At 43.1% G+C, this 17849-nt stretch overlaps 1 protein-coding gene across 1 annotated transcript in view; it reads right to left on the bottom strand.

Moving 5' to 3' along the window:
• Positions 1–6118, bottom strand: part of PLEKHA7 (pleckstrin homology domain containing A7) — a 135246-nt gene extending 129128 nt beyond the window's left edge. The window contains exons 1-3 of the mRNA XM_062495350.1: positions 6036–6118; positions 5867–5943; positions 5685–5742 (exon numbers count right to left, since the gene is read on the bottom strand). Of these exons, the coding sequence (XP_062351334.1) occupies positions 5685–5742; positions 5867–5943; positions 6036–6118 (218 nt within the window). The remainder of the gene's footprint in view (positions 1–5684; positions 5743–5866; positions 5944–6035) is intronic.
• Between the last annotated feature and the right edge of the window lie 11731 nt (positions 6119–17849).

Consider the following 17849-nt stretch of genomic DNA (forward strand, 5'->3'; position numbering starts at 1 on the left):
AATGAAACACAGCTACTGCATCCAACCAGCAGATCCAATATTCCCAGCTCTATTCTGCTCACAATCCAGGACAACAAAACACATCAAACAGGCTGTCTGACCAAACCCAAAGCCGGAGAACAAAGGACAAGAAAGGGACGCAGAGCAAGCCGTACAACCGGTGAGATTTACTTTTACTGCATATAGCTCTGCTTTCCCGTGGCCCAAACGGAACCGTTTCTTCCAGGAGAACCGAAAGCGAGAAGAGGCAGACCCAGCAGGGTTTCCCCCAGCCTGGCAGCTTTCCTCCTGCTGCCAGGAGCCAGTAGAGGCCGCTCAAGACCACGGATCGCTCCCGCAGAACGGCGGCATGGGACGGCAGCATCCCGACCCTCCAGGACATCTGGCATCCTCCCTGCACTTCCCAGCCCCACACGCGCTTTTCCACCCGTACGAATTGCCCCAGCGAAGTCTAGTCCCCCTCAAGGGCAGCTCCTGACTGTAGGTTCTCACTGGTGGCCAGAATCCACACTGCTGCACGTGGTGCTCTCCAGCTTATCCAAGCTAGGTCCTGTACCCCTTGCTGAGGAGCCACTCCAGGTTTCTTTCCCCAAAAATTTCCCCACGATACTCTGCAGCACACAAAACCCACTCATTTCACCGGGAATGAGAGGCTATCCTCACATTTTTGAGCGGTGGTGCAAACATATCACTTTTAGTGAAGGTCTCACGTGCTTCCAGCTACCCACTCTTTATTCCACTCCAGGAACTCTCCCCAACTGGAACTGGCCATGCAAGCAGTGACACAGTGAAATAAACCCAGCCTCACAGGTGGGTTTCATGTCAGTTCATGTACTTATACATTATGTTTTATTTAACCAAAAAGGCCATCATCTACACAAAAGACCTCATTATGAGGGGCATCACTATTTCCTTACAGTAGCTAAGTGCTCCATTATCTTCTACTGCTACAGCAATAACTATCATGGAGAACAGAGCAAGAAATAATAATTTGCTTATAGCAGGTCAGGGAATACATAAAATAAATAGTGTTTTAGCCCACATGAACAGCCACAAAAAATATACAGTTTTCAACATCCTTCTAGGAGTGGGGAAGCCAGGAATTTCTGCAGGGTAGAAGAAACACGTTGATTAAATTTATTAATGAGATTATAAAACAATCTTCTCAAATAATCAAAAGGACAGTAATCCAGATGGTCTCTTGCCCTTTGAGCTTCTGTGATTAAATAATCATTAAGTGGGTATCATCTGTAGCCCACTGTGGGTGAATCTGAGCTCCTGTATAGTTTTCAGTGACACTGTACCTGAATGTACACGCTTGGTACAGCAGAATCAAAGTTAAAAAGGCAGACTTCTGTTTAGTGTGCTTTGCTCTTTTGCTATTTCCAAACACTTGAAACACATACCGTGCATATTTCCTACACACAGTATAGGCTAAATACAAGAATTATAGAATAACAGTTGCAAACGGTTACTGACTATTGCCATGCCAATTTCATGGGTTTGTTTCTTTTTTTTTTTTTTGCATCCACTTTGTTACCCAAAGAAGAGGTCAAGTAGAGCTAGAAACTGACTTCAGAAACAAATAAAAGGTTAACTTCAGATATTTAAGTGCTGGTTCCTACTTCTTTGTTCCTAATTCTGGGCTACAATTTGAATGCGTGATTACCTTTCAGATATGCAGTACCATTGAAGCTTCCAAAAAAGAACCTCTGTAGCAGCAGAACACCTTTTTTAACATGTTTAAATACAAGCCAGTTAGGTATCTAACACCGCAAGAACAGATCCTCTCACACCAATAGCCAACCTCAATCTCTGAAAGCTGTAAGAAGGTAATAAAAAACATTCCACACTTCCCGAGCTTTCCAATTTCCACAAGTCTTTTGGACGATCAGAAAAAGAGAAGCAAATGGAAAGAAAAACCCGCGCTACAACGCATACATGCACTGCTTCACCATCATCACTTCCTTCCCTGCATGTCCCATCTCCTTCCCCACGCAGTTTGCTAACCACAATTAACATTTCACATCAGCAATCCAACCACCAGAAACAAAACAGAGCCAGTGCTGTCCAGTCCTCATTCAGTTCCAGAGATGCTCAGCAACAACTTTCTGCAGTGACTCTCCCATAAAGCACTTGCCCCACAAACAAAAGGTATTTGAAAAACATCAGTAAACAAACAAAAAAAAACCGGGATGGAAAAGTGTGGTGCAAGCTGCATTCAGCACTCAAACAATGTGACAACCATGATACTTTCAAAGACTACTATATGGAGATCCAGAAGGACCAGTTTATACATCACTTATTTAATGTTTTATTTAGTGATTTTAGGAAAAGAAGCAGCACTGTCCTTGCAGGTTTTGCCACTATCAAGAAAACCTGAGGAATATTTGGAACAGAGAAAATCATTCACAGAGATAGGGATGTGCATAAATGGGAAGAATTGGAATGTAGCTTCCTAATATAAATTATGGTTCTTAAAATTTAAAGCAGTAAAGAAAAAGAAAGGCCTGTATGCATTGGCAGCATTCACATGTACTGTCAAGTGTGGGCATCTTCCCTAAATAGGCAAACAACCTAAAATGCAGAAAACTGAGAAATTTTTGAAGCCAAGAAACCACTTTTGTTGTTTGAGAGCCTCACAAAAACTCACTCCAGCAGAGGACTCTGTTCCCTCACATGCAACAAAGACGACTTCATATTGCAAGAGGTGCAAAGAACTACAGGATAATCAAACAGACAGAAACCCTTTTTAAAGGGCTGAACAAAGAACTTGGCTTGCTTAGTTGAGCAAAACAATGCTAAGAGGGAATGTGATTTCAGACAAGCATCTCAAATAAATAACCAAAGGGAAAACAGTACCTCTTCAACTACAGGACAGCTGCCCAACTACAGAACAGCAACAAACATTATAAGCCACAGCACGTTAATTTGGAAAGCTTCTATTCAACGAAGCGGAGTTCTGGAAATTTTCTAACTCCTGTCAGGTGGAAAGGCAGAAAGGCTTACCTGGTTTTGATATGAAGTTTGAGCACATTACAAACCTCTATTTATGATGTTTCGAACCTTTGTTTTACTATATTATGTTTCAAGTTTGTCCACAATATTGAAAGAAGCAATAAAGATATGGAAGTAAATGGACATAAGAAAAGTTTTTTACATCAAAGACAACGCATATTCAGTGTTTTATCTAATATTTTCATGATCTCTGTACCAGAAATCAGTTATGTAAATGGAGTTAGCCTGTATATATTTAAATACATTGGTTGATTGAAGTTATTTGAAACAGCAATACTTAGTAATGCTTTTAATTTCATTAGAGAAATAATAAGACAAAAAAATCCATTACGTGGCCAACATGGCAAAACTAAAATAGGCTGTATTAATTGTGGAAATGATCACAATGGGGAGGGGTTACTTGGAACATTCCTCCTGACACCGTTCAATAAATTAGTATCCAAGGAGTAACAATGTGCTTGTGAAATTACTGTAGATGACATCAGACTGGAAGTGTCACAAGTACAAAGAGGACTGGGTAGTTATCCAGGAGAGCTCATGGGCTTTGAGAGCTGGAATGCCAGAGGATGGAATTTAATAGTACAACATGTGAAATCATGCGTTTAGGGACCAGTAACCTTTTCTGTAAGCTGAGAACTCATCACGTGGAAGCAGCACAGGAGGAATGAACAGAGCAGTGAGGTATGGAAATCATCATCTAAGGATACTGACATTTACGTGAGCACAAGAAGAGCTCAGAATGTTCATGGAAAAAAAAATGAGAAATTCCACTAGGCTCAGGAAGCCTCTGAGCTGAAATTAGAGACATTAGAGCAGTGCTGGGTGGGGAGTATCACTGCTGAAGAGTTAAATATTTTATTCAATATCAGAAGAATCTTCGGTCTGAAGCAGTTCAGCTGAACAGATTTTATGTTAAAACACTGCTGTGTCTCCTCTCAAAACTTTGCTTGGCTGAAGATGATTGAGTTTATTAAGTTGCTCAGTAAAATACATATTCCATTCCTTATTTCATTTCCTGCAGCAGTTCCAGCCCAAGGTGAAGAACACTATTAGCAGAAGTTATGAAAATGCACTGCACAAAACTCAAATTCAGTGGATCAGAAATTAAAAGTTTTATAACTGCCTGACAAACAAGACAAATGATGGTCTTCCAAACACAGCACTTGGGAAGAGGAATTTAAGCTGTTCTAAAATTGCACTAGCAAGTTTCTGGAAACTACAGAAAAACAAATAGATGTATTCCTATACCTAGAAGTTTATGCACCCATGTAAAGGATCTGTTTACAGTACATTTACAGACTGGACATTTTAGAGTCCCATCTCTGGTCTGTGCAGCCAGCAGAACTTTTATTCCTTCCTTTCAACACATAGCCCATAGATAAAGGGTCGCAGCTCTAAGTATTATTGAGCTGCTCTCCAGTGCTTTGCTACTACCTCCCGTTCAAGAGTCAAGGGCTAAACTAACTGCCCAGCCCAGCACTGTAAGGAATTCTATGGCTCAGACAAGTGAAGACTGAATGTTTTGTTTCTCCTCTGTAGGTGAAAAAAGGATGCTTTAGAATCATCTGGAATTTTATTTATCAAACATCCCTCATGTGAGGCATTTGTTATATCTTCAGTCACTTGCTCCTTCACCCGGCCCAGTATGGTTTGGAAGTTTGATATTTACTAAAGCCTCGAGTTACAAAGAGATTTTTGGGGTACGCTCCGCAAGAATTTCAATACTGGGCAACTACTGTCAGCAGTTATTGGGGCTGTACTTAACAACCTGGTTTAGCCACGCCAGTCCTGCACTGAAGCAATGAGATAGTCTGAGCATTTTTCAATCCTCTTCTGGTGGTTCCATTAAGTTTGTCAGGCATTCAGATTTCCAAAGGAAAACGCAGACATCACACGTGGCATATGACTCTATACCCAAGATGTATCAGAGTTTTACTCATTTGATTAGATTTCTACTTTTACATGAGTATTAATCTTTGCAAAAGCCTTTTATCTGCAACGTGGGAAAGAAGGTCTCTTAGTTATCCTACTTTACCGCTGCACGCTTGCATCTTATAGAGTAAAAGCACCTCATTAAGCAGCACGTCCCTCCCTGCTTGAGACTGCTCTCTGAACAAGAAACGCCAGATGAAAGATCCCGACAGCACCACCAGCCCTGGCAGAGCAACTTCATCGTCTCTTGGAAGGGACACTGGAAGCCTTTCACTTGCAAAACTTCTCGGGGCTCCGTCCACCGCCACAAGCCATTTAAAGTAACAAAACCACCATTCACCTTCCACCTCGGCCGGAGCTCGGCAAGGCAACGCTCCACCTGCCGCAAAGCTCACTGTGAATAGCGGGGAGGGAGGGAGCAGCCAGTTCCCAAACAAACACACGCCAAAAAACCCCAAACAAACAGGGAAAACTGAAGTGCCGCCTCCAAGGAAACCTGTTGCTGACCACCGCCAGAGCGCGGCTGAGGGATCCCGCATCCCGCCGCGCCCGGAGCCAACTTTCCCGCTGGCACGGCGACCCCGGTGCCGCTCTGTCTGGCGGGGATCAGCAATGAAGCCGGCGGACGTGCGGGGTCGGTGCGGGGGCGGCCGGGCTGAGCCCGGGCCGGGGCCGGGGCCGGGGCCGCGCCGCCAGCGCCCCCCGGCCTGGGCGGTCTGGGAGCCGGTACTCACTCGATGAAGTAGCTGGCGCCCTCCTCCGAGAACCCCTCCTCCCATCCTCGGGGCAGGTCTGCAAGGCACGGGGGACGGGGAAACAGAAAGAGAGAGAGAGAAGGGGAAAGAGGGGTGAGAACTTCGCCCGCGGAGCCTGCCGGCCGCGGGGCGGGGGGCGCGGAGGGGCCGCGGGCACGCACCTGAGCGGATCATGTGGCCGGAGTTGACGGGCTCGCCGGTGCGCGGATGCAGCCAAGTGGTGGTGCGGGTCAGGTCGCTGCGAGGGAGAAGCGGAAAACATGCACCTGTTAGCGAGGGCGGGAGCGGGGCCGCGCCGCCCCCCCGCGCCCCTCCGCGGCGCCCCCTTACTCGATGAAGAAGACGCGCCCGTCCCTGCAGACGCCGTAGGACCAGTGCTCAGGTAGAGCGTCCCGCCCCACCGCCGCCGCCATGTTCGCCGTGCGCGCAGCCGGCCGGGGCGGGGGTGCGGGCGGGCGGCCGGCTCTGCTCGGAGCCCGGCTCTGCTCGGAGCCCGGCGCCCGGCTCTGCTCGGCAGCGCCGCCGCGGCGCGGGCGGGGGGCGGCACCTCCCGCCCCTCGGGAGGCCGCGGGCACGGCGGCGGGAGCGGCGGCCCCGCGCTGCTGCCGCCCGGCTTTGTCCGCCGCTGCCCCGCGCCCGCCCCCCGGCCCCGCGTGGGCTGCCGGGCCCGGCGAGGCGCAGCGGCCCCCGGCGGCCACCCCCGCGGCCAGCCCCCGTGGCTCACCCTCGCCGCACATCCCCGCCGGAGCTCTCCGCCCGGGGAGCCGCGCCCGGAGCGGGGGATGTACAGGTGTGAGCGCACCTGGCTGCCGCCCTGCCCCGGGGACGCGCTCGCCAGCGGCGCCAGGTGAGGAGGGACAGACAGACAGACAGGCCGCGGGGACTTTGAACCTCGGGCACAGGGTACGGGGGCACCAAGGTTAAAACATCGCAGAGAGGCAGCAGCAGCAGCCGGCCGACAAAGCAGGGCTGTCACCGGCATCGGGAGGGACCTGTGCCAGCCCCTGTGCTCATCCATGACCTAGAAAAGGCACGAAGGTAACGGAAGAGCCCGCTGCATGCATTTTCAGTGGGGCTGGGCTGGCTCCCAGTCACCCGAAGATCCTTACTGGTGTTGGTGTGGTGTGCGGGGATGCTCCAGCTGGAGTTAAGTGCTTCGCTCACTCAGAATGCGGTTTAGGGACGGAGTGGATGGGACAAGCGAGCGGTGGTCTGCCCTACAGCAGAGTCCGTAGTTTTCTTACTCTCACCCTAGCGCCAGCCAGCAGAGCGAGGTTGGGTGCCACGTGGGGAGTCCTAGCCAGTGCCTTGTCTTGGCCGTAGCGGTAGTTGCAGCAGGAGAGGGGGGTTGACAAAGCCAAAGGGTTCGGGGTGCAGAAATGCCTCTTTCAATGAGGGCAGCAAGGGTAGAGCCAAGCGTGGCTCTGCGGGATTCTTGCTGTTCTGATACTGGGGAAAAGAGGAGGATCAAAAAGGCAGGAAATGGGACATTCGCAAGCTTGGCATAGAAGGAGAGTGTTAAACGGGAAAGACAGACTGCAAGAGGGGTGAGAAAGGGTAAGTGGGTCTGGCTGGGGACAGGTTAGTAAAGAAAATCAGACACCAACTGAGGACACGGCTGTGGAGGAGAGGGAGAATGCCAGCATACAGTAGGAGAGTGTAAGAGGGAAAAGTCCTGCCGTACAGGGAAAATGATAACGTTTGCTTTTTCTTCTAAATAACCAAAATAAATCATCAGAAGAAAGTAGGAGGCAAGAAAAGCAGCATCAGTCAGGAGAGAGAGGGCTTTGCTCTATTTCATGCCAGTTTCAGACAACATTGTAGTTCTAATGCAGCAGGATAGCTTTATGTAGATTTCCCTTTTTGACCACTGTTGGAGAAGATACTATATATATATATTGTGTATACACACTATACTAGTGTCATCTGACAACCAAGAATGGTCACTGCTGTGGCACACATAGCAGACTCACTGATATTCTCATCTTCCAACAATCCACAGTTATAAAGGAGGAGAAAGTAGAGTATCTTGTAGCCCTTTATCCTAAGTCAGAATTCTGATTAAAACTCACAATACTTAAACTTCTGTGCTGCCTTTTTTTTTTTTTTTTTTTCTTTTAGACCTTATTGGGTTTCCATGGTAAAATTTTGGAAGAGGCAAGGCTGCAGGAATGGCTTCTGTCAGAAGCTGCCAGAAGCTTCCCTTACATCCAACAGAGGCAATGCCATCCAGCTCCAGGATGGACTCAATTCTGGCCAATTTATTAGATAAGGGATTCTAAAAGGGAAAAGAGTTAGTGAAAGGAGGAATTACGGCCCGAGAATGAATGAGCGAGAGCATGTGAGAGGAACCGCCCTGCAGACAGCAAGGTCAGTGCAGAAGGTGCTTAAGGCACTTGAGCCCAGATTCCCTTGCAGCTCGTGATGAGGGGGATGTGCTCCTGCAACCCACGGGGGAACACGGACATGCAGACATCCACGTGCAGGCTGTGGAGGATTCCACACAAGAGCAAGTGGATGCCCGAGGGAGGCTGTGACCCCATGGGAAGCCTGTGGGGAGCAGGGACCTGCAAACCCCGGGAGAGAGGAGTCCATGGTAGAGCAGAATTGCTGGCAGGAGTTGTGACCCTGGGGGGGTGCCACGCTGGAGCAGCCTGTTCCTGAAGGAAGGACCACCCCTCTTGGAAGGGACGCCCACTGGAGCAGCACAAGTACAACTTGCAGCCCATGGAAAGGGACTTAGTTGGAGAAGATGATGGAGAGCTGTCTTCCAGGGGAGGGACTCCACTTTGGAGTAGTGTGAGGAGTGCCCCCCTGAGGAGGAGTAGCAGGGGCAACCTGATGAACTGACCACAGCCCCCATTCTCCATCCCTTTGTGCTACTGAGGGGGAGGAGGTAGAGAATCAGTAATAAAAATGGAAGAATGGGGGATAGGGGAAGGTATATTTATGACTCCATTTTCTCAATATACTATTCTGATTTGATTAGTAATAAACTGAATGAATTTTCCCAAGTTGAGTCTCTTTTGCCCCTGATGAGGGGTCTCTCCCTGTCCCACACGCTCCTTGACCCATGAGCCTTTCATTTTATTTTCTCTCCCTGACTATTTGGGGAGGGGGAATCACTTTGGTGAGTACCTGATGTCCAGCCAGTGTCAACCCACCACAGAAGCCCTTACAATTCTATGTCACTCAGGTTCAGTGTGAGTTATCTCAGAACTGTCAGTAAGGTGAGTTCTAGTGCAATTCCACAGTCAATCAAATACAAGTTACTTAGTGTCATTGCGTGTTTAGGTCTGTGCTGAGGAGATTAAGACCAGCTCCTGCTCTGGAGTCACTCATTTGCCATGATGCTCTAAGCAAGTCTTCCATGCTCCATCAGCTGTATGAACTCATTGTATTGAGCTTGTAACACCACCAGGCTTTGGCCACTCGACCGTGACAAAATATGCTTATCTACCTCAAATGAATAGTAACTTCATTGAATAAACATTACTGTGGTTTGGATTCCAGGTCCTACAAGCATCTGTACTGGGTCAAACTAAATGTCTATTCAGCCTTATATTCTGTCTCATGTCCTGACAGGATCAGGTGCTGGGAAAGAGTGCAGGAGCCAGACAGTCACAGGCAACTCCCCAGGTTCTTTCCTTAGCGCTAGTACCTACACCCAGGGCTTGCCTGCAGAAGCTGTGAGCTCAGAAAGCTCCTGCTCAAGGTGTTTCCATTTCTAACTCCTAATGGAACTTTTCTGTGAACCTGTCCAGAATAGAGCCCATGTAACTTCTATCATCCAGCAGTAGCAAAGTGCTCCTAATGCTCATCTTACCTGAGCTGTGTATGAAGAATTGCCTTCTTTTGTTTGTTTTGAATCCAGATCCCATTTCATTGATTTTCTTCAGTTCTTGCAATGAAGGAAACTGGGGTCACTAGTGCAGCCTCCTGCAGTGTCAGCATTGATTTTAGACCAGGTGGCCCAAGTCTTTGTCCAAGTAAGGATGTGAAAATTCCAAGGACAGAAATTCAACAGCCTCTCTTAGCAACCAGTTCCCATGTGCTCGTGGTGAAAATACTTTCATTATATCAAGTTAGAATCTCCCTGTTTCAATTTGTCACCATTGTCGTACAACCAGATCTTGAGTTGATGCATCATGGTGCCAGAGCCATAAGCACATTATCACATACACCTGTAAATTTCAGAGAAATGCATTTTTGAAAAAGAGGGTTTCTTCCAGTATCTTGCAGAGCTCTATTCCAAAATTATGATCAAGATGAAAACTTAGTCTAGATTCAGAAAAGTTCACAAGCTGACTTGTATTGGCCTCATCAAGAGGTAGGTTTGTGATTTAGAGCCCTGGAGGAAGAATGCCTCCAGGCATCATTCCTTAATAAGATTACCAGATTCTTCTGGGTTTTCTGTTTTGGTTTTTTTTTGTTGTTTTTTTTTTGTTTGTTTTGTTTTGTTTTGTTTTGTTTTCCTTTTTCTGGCTCTGGTTCAGTCCTCCCTGGCTGATAATAGACACTTTTCTATTACACATCATTCATTGCACTTTAGAGGCACTGTCTGGCAGAAGTTATTTGGGGTAAAATTAGGACTTTAGGGCCACAATATCGGGAACTCAGCTGAAGGAAGTGAAATATGCTCTTCAACAAGGGTCTAATAAAAGCTAGGGTATTTGAAGCTCCCTTTGTTGATATCTGGGTAATTCAAGGACACATCATGAGGTCCCTGAATACTGCAAGTTTGAACCCACATTTGACAGCTTTATAGGAATGTGTTACTAATGTTACTTGCTCTGTCTGCATCCTCTGGGAACATTTTTTTGGAAGACTTCAATAAACTGGGGGAGCAGTGATACATTTTAAAGTACACCAAAATATGTATCTGCACTTTCATTGAAACAGGGAATCACAGAATGGTTTGGGTTGGAAGGGACCTTAAAGATCACTTCTTTCCAATCCCCCAGCCCTGGGGGACAGGGACACCTTCCACTATCCCAGGTTGCTCAGAGCTCCATCCAGCCTGGCCTTGAGCATTTCCAGGGGTGGGGCATCTACAACTTCTTTGGGCAATCACCAGTGACTCACCACCCTCAAAGAAGTAAAGAATTTAATCCTAATATATATTCTAAACCTGTCCTCTTTCAGTATGAAAATATTACCCTCTTCCTACCACTATATGCCCTTTCAATTTCCAGAATAAATTCACTGAATATGGACATCCTTTCTACCTCATTCCCTTTCTCTTCAGCCCTTGCCCTTCCAACCCAGCTTCACCCTGGAAGTGGCAATATCCAAATGCTCTCATTTCCTCTTTTTCCCAATTTCAATACACACACCCCCACCCATTAGACCATTCAGGTCTGGATGTTTCCATGTATTTTTTCAACCCTTCATATGCTATAACTTTTCAACAAAACACGGAGTAAGAATCTGCAAATAATGCAGGAGACATTATATGAGAGTCACAAAAAAAAAAAAAAAGTATCATTTCCTTCAGTCACAATTAGATCCAATGTCTATAAGGTTACAGAATCACAGCTGGATTTCAGCATGGTGTGTACTCTAATGATCTATTTCCTATTTTTCACAGAATTCAATACAATTGAATTTGATGATCTTAGAGGTCAAAAGCTGCTGCTATTTCAGGAAGCTTAAATGAGGTACAATGCATAGAAAAGCCTGCTAGTTATGCCTTTTCCATCATGACCTGTATATTTGATAAAGGATAAGCATGACTTATAAAAGGTGTAAGGCCAGACAGAGAGCATTTGAAGAGTAATGAATCTGAATTATTAAATCCTGGTTAAGAAAGCTTATAAGCCGTAATGCAAATCATGTATTATGCCCTTTAGCTGCAAAACATGTATTATGCCTTTTAGCATGATTTTCCAGCTCTGCTTGGAACAACTGAGAATTAAAATCATGAAAGGTTTCATGGTGAAATGGATTAATTTGCAAAACAATTTCAGAGCAGTTCATCATCTGATTATACTGAAATATAGGTTGTGCAACCACATTGTTCTTCAGGATTGTGCAGTGTGATTCCCTCTAGCAGTGGTGAGTGCTTAAGACACCAGAAATTAAAACATTGATACTTAGAGATAGAAGAATGGATTAATCAGACAGTAGGGAAAATAGGGAAGAGATCTTGGAAACATTAGGCAAATCCACACTCCTGAAAAATTTCCAATGCCGTTACTCCAAAACTGCAATGCTTTTTCAGATTATGGAAGAACTACACTAAGTAATCACTATGGTATATTTGTTCAAATTGGAGAAAACAACTTCAGCTGTTGGATTCTCAGACAGCATGGGGGAAAGCCATCCCAGGAGTACAGTGCCAACAGAATTCTTCAATTTGAAAAAAAAAAAAAAAGGCCATGCACAGCTAGAACCAGCATCAAGCGGTAGCATGAAGAAACACTTAATTAAATAGATGGAACAGGCAGAAGTTTTTTCCAGTCTGAAGTCCTAAGATTGTTTAAAAACATGAAGAGGACAAATTAAAAAGATTCAAGTCCAAGACCAAACATTATCTCAGTAGGACAGGAAAGCAAACAAGATATCAAAAAGATCACTATTGTATTATTTTGAAACTAAAATATAGTTGATGAGATTTAATACATACCAATCAATTTTATTCCTTGTTCATCCATGTCAGGATGAGTAGAAAACAGCTTGATTTATGCCAAGATAAATTTGATGATGGATGAAACACAAAAATTTTCCCAAATGTAATGAGTGGTAAAGCAGCCTAAGTAGGAATATCACGGTATTTCCCTTATCACCAATTCCTAAAGGCTGGCTCAGACAAAATTTCTGTCAGGGAAATTCTAAGTTTACTTATTTTGTCTCAGGTCAGGAGCTATGAAAAGATGATCTCACAAGATCCATTGTAGTCTATATTTCTATTAAAAGAAATGCTGGTTCAAAATCTTAAGTTTTTTGGAAATAGATGGACATCAAAAATTGTCATCACCTGATAGGTACTAAAGAGCACCTTTATTGAGTGGCTATCTAGTTGACAAGAAGAATTCACAGCAGCCTCTTGAATTTAAAGATTTCTATTGACAAGGAGAGGAAGGACAATCCCTGATGCAGTTAAGAAAGATGAGCAACTTGCACAATGGTACTACTGATGACATGACTAAATATAGAGCACATGCTCATTCCTGATCTGGAGTGCTTTCTGTCAAGCCACAGAACCTACAGAAGTCAGGAGAGCTAGACAGAAGGAAGGGCAGCAAGAGTCACAAGATATGTACAAAAATTTGGCACACCATCTGCAAGACAGCACCATTTCCAACCTAAGCACTTTCCAGGACAGAATATATAAATATATATATTAATACAATGCTAAATAAATCTTGAGCAGAACAGAAAAGAGTATTGTCACCAATACATTGTGTTTTATCTTTTTGTAAGTGCTGACATTAAATGAAACATCTTTTACACTTTCTGTACAGGGCAGATTATGCTGTGGGGAAAGTGATGGTGAAATTTAGACAAAGTAAAATCTCTGGAGCCTATTTTCCTTGCAACAGACTGGGAAGTTTCCCTAATTTTCCATGGGACCTGTGTCAGGCAACAGAATTCTAAGAGCACCAAAAGATAAATATAGGTGATAAAATAAGAAATATTAGATAAGGGTAAATCTATTGTTGAAGGAATTCCAAATACAGGAAAAGGAATTATTCATTTTCCTGGACACTGGAAAGAATATAAACAAGTTCAAATTGTATCCACAGTTCCTTTGAGGAAGATATGGAGCATGACATTGTACAAGAATAGTTTGGAGGCTCACTGTCTCCCTGTGCAGCAGGATCTGACTGGAGACTGCACACAGGCATCAGCCCAGACAGTGACACTGCTGAGCAAGACAGATGGGAAAATGACATTGAGAAGGCAACACTGGTGCTGCATAACAAATCTAAACTTCTCCTTACAAAACATGCTGAACTCTCCTAAGAGTAAAAAAGAGGGTAATTATCTTTAGTTAAAAGGTTTTCTTTTTTCCAAACCACCATCGGTTTTCAAAGGTACATTCTCACTGAAAGTACCCTTTGTGAAATCCAGAAGATATCTTCAAAATAATTCTATTTTCCTTACAAATGTCCTTCATGTTTAAAGACATCCTTAGAAGATTTACCTTCTAGATGCAAACATCCGAATATATCTAATTACCTCTCTCTCACCTGAATATCCATTTGCCCAAAAGAATTATATTCATAGAATCAAGTTAAGCATGTCCCGTGAAATGCACAAAAATGCACACAAAAGCAAAAATGAATGAATACATTCCCTAATTACTGTCAATTTACAATTTCCTGTCACACAAGCTTTTATGATTACTATATTTAACATAATCCCATCTTCTCTTTATTTTCTCCCTTTTGCATTTCACAAAGTCTCAATAATTTACGTATCCAGCACCTAGAATCCATACACTAGAATATATTTGGTAATCAAAAATTAAACTAAATAACAGATAGTCAAAATTTTGTCATGACAGGTCTTATCATTCTAAACAGCAATGGCAATAGTTAAATATCTGCACAGTGCTCAAGTTATTTGTAGAAGGGAGAAATATAAAGGAACAATTATGTGGCAAAGTCACGGGATCATTTCCAGAAATTTAACTTGCATTTTATAATGAATACTGGAGGGTATTTTTCTTTTATTTTTTTTTTTCTTCTTGGCAAAGGACATTGTAAGCCTGGCAACACTGAGAAACCATCAGTTCTTCAATACTGATGTACCTGTGACTTATTAATATTTGGTTTGTTTTAAAGCAGACAGTTGAAGTCAATTCCATATTTATGAACAAAAACAGACTCCCTGTCATTCCATGACACCTGAGTATGAAGAGATCCTTATTTAAGAAATGGGACAAATGCAAAGACAAATATCACTGATCCTTAAGACTAAAATCTTCAAAATTTTAAATCAAACTGCTCAATTCTCTGATGCTGCCTCAGGAATGATGCATTTGATTTCTTTTCCCAAAATGAGATACCTCACTTTATTCCCATCAAAGCTTTTTTCCCCAGTTTTGAGTCCACCATTCTGTGACTGCTATTACCCTTTCTCCAGCACTTTTGGCAACTGCCATTTTTTGCAACTACATATCATAGGGCAAACAGAGTGTCACATATTCCCAACAGTCTTCACTAGGACATTTTTTCTAAGGAAATTTAAGACCCCTGAATTCACTTTCCAGGCTCCTCCTTAAGATTGCTTTCCATTTGCTTTGGAATACCCAAAACTTCACTCTGGAGTCCCCATAGTAGTAATAGAAACCAACCTGTTCAAGTAGATGTTTTCAAATTTGAATACGTCAAAGATAAAGCAGGTTTTCACCTCATTTTTCTTAATACACCCATAAATAGCTTGCTGCTGCTCTGTGGATCACTTAACACACCTCTGTGCATACTAATAGCAGCCCTCACACAAGACTCCAGACAAGATTCCATTTTAGCATCTTCTCCCCTACCTTTCCAGAAATGTTATTTTCTCAGCAGGCTTGTAACTTGCCAAGGTCTCAGTCCTCTTCCTAAATAAGCTCTTGCCAGGCAGAACAATCTCTTCTTCACTGTGCTCTCCCAAATACTTTTTCAAAGACTCCTTTGCAAAAGAATCTAAGATTTTGATTATCTGCTTGGCTCCAGGAGGAGGTAACTGAGGCTTAATCATTCTCCTTCATTTTTCTGGCAACATGAAGGGTGTATACCTCATCACAGCTTTCCAATACCTGACTTCTCTCCGGTTTCTTCCTGTTTTTTGTTACAATCCTAGTACATGTGCCTTCTTGACAATCCTCCACATCGATTTTTGTCTCTTCCTATGCTTGGGCTCAGGTCCTTCGTGGTTTTCATTCTGTAGTCTCCTGCTACACACCTGCACCCTTTCCACTCTTGGCTTCAATGATTTGCAACAGTAATCAGTTTCCAAAGGCAATGTGATCAATCATCTATATGTGCACATGACAAAACCAGTAGCTATAGTAACAGGAAAGCTTTAAACAAAACTGAAAAAAAAATCTGAGGGATATCACTTAACTGTTCCTCTATCCCCAAATATTGCACAGTTCCATAAATGTCCTCCTGTGTTCCTTTGCCTGATTGTATCTCTACCTAACCCAAAACACAGCGAGATAAAAATAAAACTTTATTTTGCTTGGCTTAAGGAGGAAAAATAAATAAATAATTACACACAACAAAACTAGGAAAAGCTTGTCTCTTACGCCAAAAGAAAAAATATACCTGCAAGCTGCAAATCCAGGACAGGCAAGATTGTCACTATCCCAGCAGTAAGGCCACGTGTTGATACCTGTGACCCATCTCACTGTCACATGGACCTGGAGAGCAATTTCTGACAGTGCAGAACAGCACAGGTAACTTTAAAAACACAGGTACAAGAAAAAGAACCTTCTGCAAATTCTTGAGCAGAACTCTTGAATCTAACTGGACTGAGTCAAGGTAATAAAGAAAATGCTTTTGTTCTAACTGTCACATATTTTTCATTCCCTAGAGCCTGTGTAGGTGGACTTCCACAGAAAAAACCAAAATAGACTCAGGGCCTCAGCTTACTTGACCACTTGAAAAGTCAGCAAGGTCAGCAAAACATTGTTCAGTAATTTAACACACTTAGACCTGTGTCAAACCTTTTCCTTCTTGCATGTTAGAATATGCATGTCAAAATAGATAAACCAAACAGACTTAATTAATACCAAAAAGAATTGATTATATTATATTGATTAAAAGAAACGAAACCATCTTCATTCACTGCAGTATTATCTTCCAAAAAAAAAAATTATTCTTTCTTATTTGACCCCTCCTTTATTGAGGGAGTAGTACTATTCCATATACCTTTTAAATACATACATATATGTTGCTCTTCTCAATAAAACCCTAAAACAGATTTCCTTTTAACCAGTGAAGTAGCCATGCAAATCAGGAGAGAGAATTATGTATTTCATCAAGGAATAGCCTGATATTTGTCAAACTGGAGTATTATTATACCTGATTCAATTTTACACATTGACATCATTCCATTGCTATTGATTAATGGTTAAAGCTCTCTAAGGTTGTTACACAACACTGCTATAAATAACTTATATTATTTAGATTCATAATGGATGTGGTCTCTACAAATGATGAATTATATCCCCCTTTTTAATTACAGCATCCTCCAAAATCTAATTTAAACAGTAGCTAAGCAGATTGAACTCAAAAGCAAGAACAACAGCAAGTCAGTTTGCAAAATGATACATTTATGGGGTTTTTCTCTCAGTGCTGTGAGTTTTGCCACAGATTGTTTTGTAAAGTATCATCTTTCTCAATATCTTATCAGATCACTGTAATCTGCATTTACATATTGATTCATTCAGTTTCAGCCTCAATCAAGACATGAAAATTTAATAAAAACAACTCTAATTGCTCCTTGGAGACTTAGCAATAATTACTCCCATATCATCTTAGTGAGGCAGACGTCTTTAACATGTTCTGTTTTTCAAGAATAACAATTGCATGTTTCTTTGGGGCACTGCATACTCCTCAAATCAGCATTTCGCTCACAGAGATGTTGAAGGCTGCCTTAACAACATATCACATAGGGGCTACACTTGATAAAATTGAAACTGTATTCTGTCAACAATAATTATGTGGGTGTTTTGCTCATTTCCTGCTATGGCTGTCCCATGGCAACAGTGTGAAAACAGCACTCGTTTTTTAAATACATAAATGACTGCTTTGATGACACATTTCTGGCTCAGGTTTGGCAAAGGCGAGGTGAAAACAAAGAGTGTTTTGAGAAACTATCACAACCACTTCTATTATATGCAAATCTGTAGGGATTATGCTGTTTCCCAAGTGGAGGGCTCATCTTTGCCCTAGTAGTGGCAGAAGTGGCCTGAGGCATTTCCAGAGAATGATAACAAGCCAGAATTAGCACTCCAGGCCATTCTCTCCACCTTCAGTGAATTTCACAACCAATATCTCCACCGAAGGTCATTATTCCATTTAACCCTGCCTTGGGGTTGTTGCTGATAAAAATCATGCTAAAATTCCACATTTTACAGAATTATATCCATCTGGAGTGCTGAAAAAACAGCTGGTGGTATCGATGGCTTTGTCATATAAACTC

The sequence above is a fragment of the Cinclus cinclus genome, chromosome 6, assembly GCF_963662255.1.
Source record: "Cinclus cinclus chromosome 6, bCinCin1.1, whole genome shotgun sequence".
Taxonomy (NCBI): domain Eukaryota; kingdom Metazoa; phylum Chordata; class Aves; order Passeriformes; family Cinclidae; genus Cinclus; species Cinclus cinclus.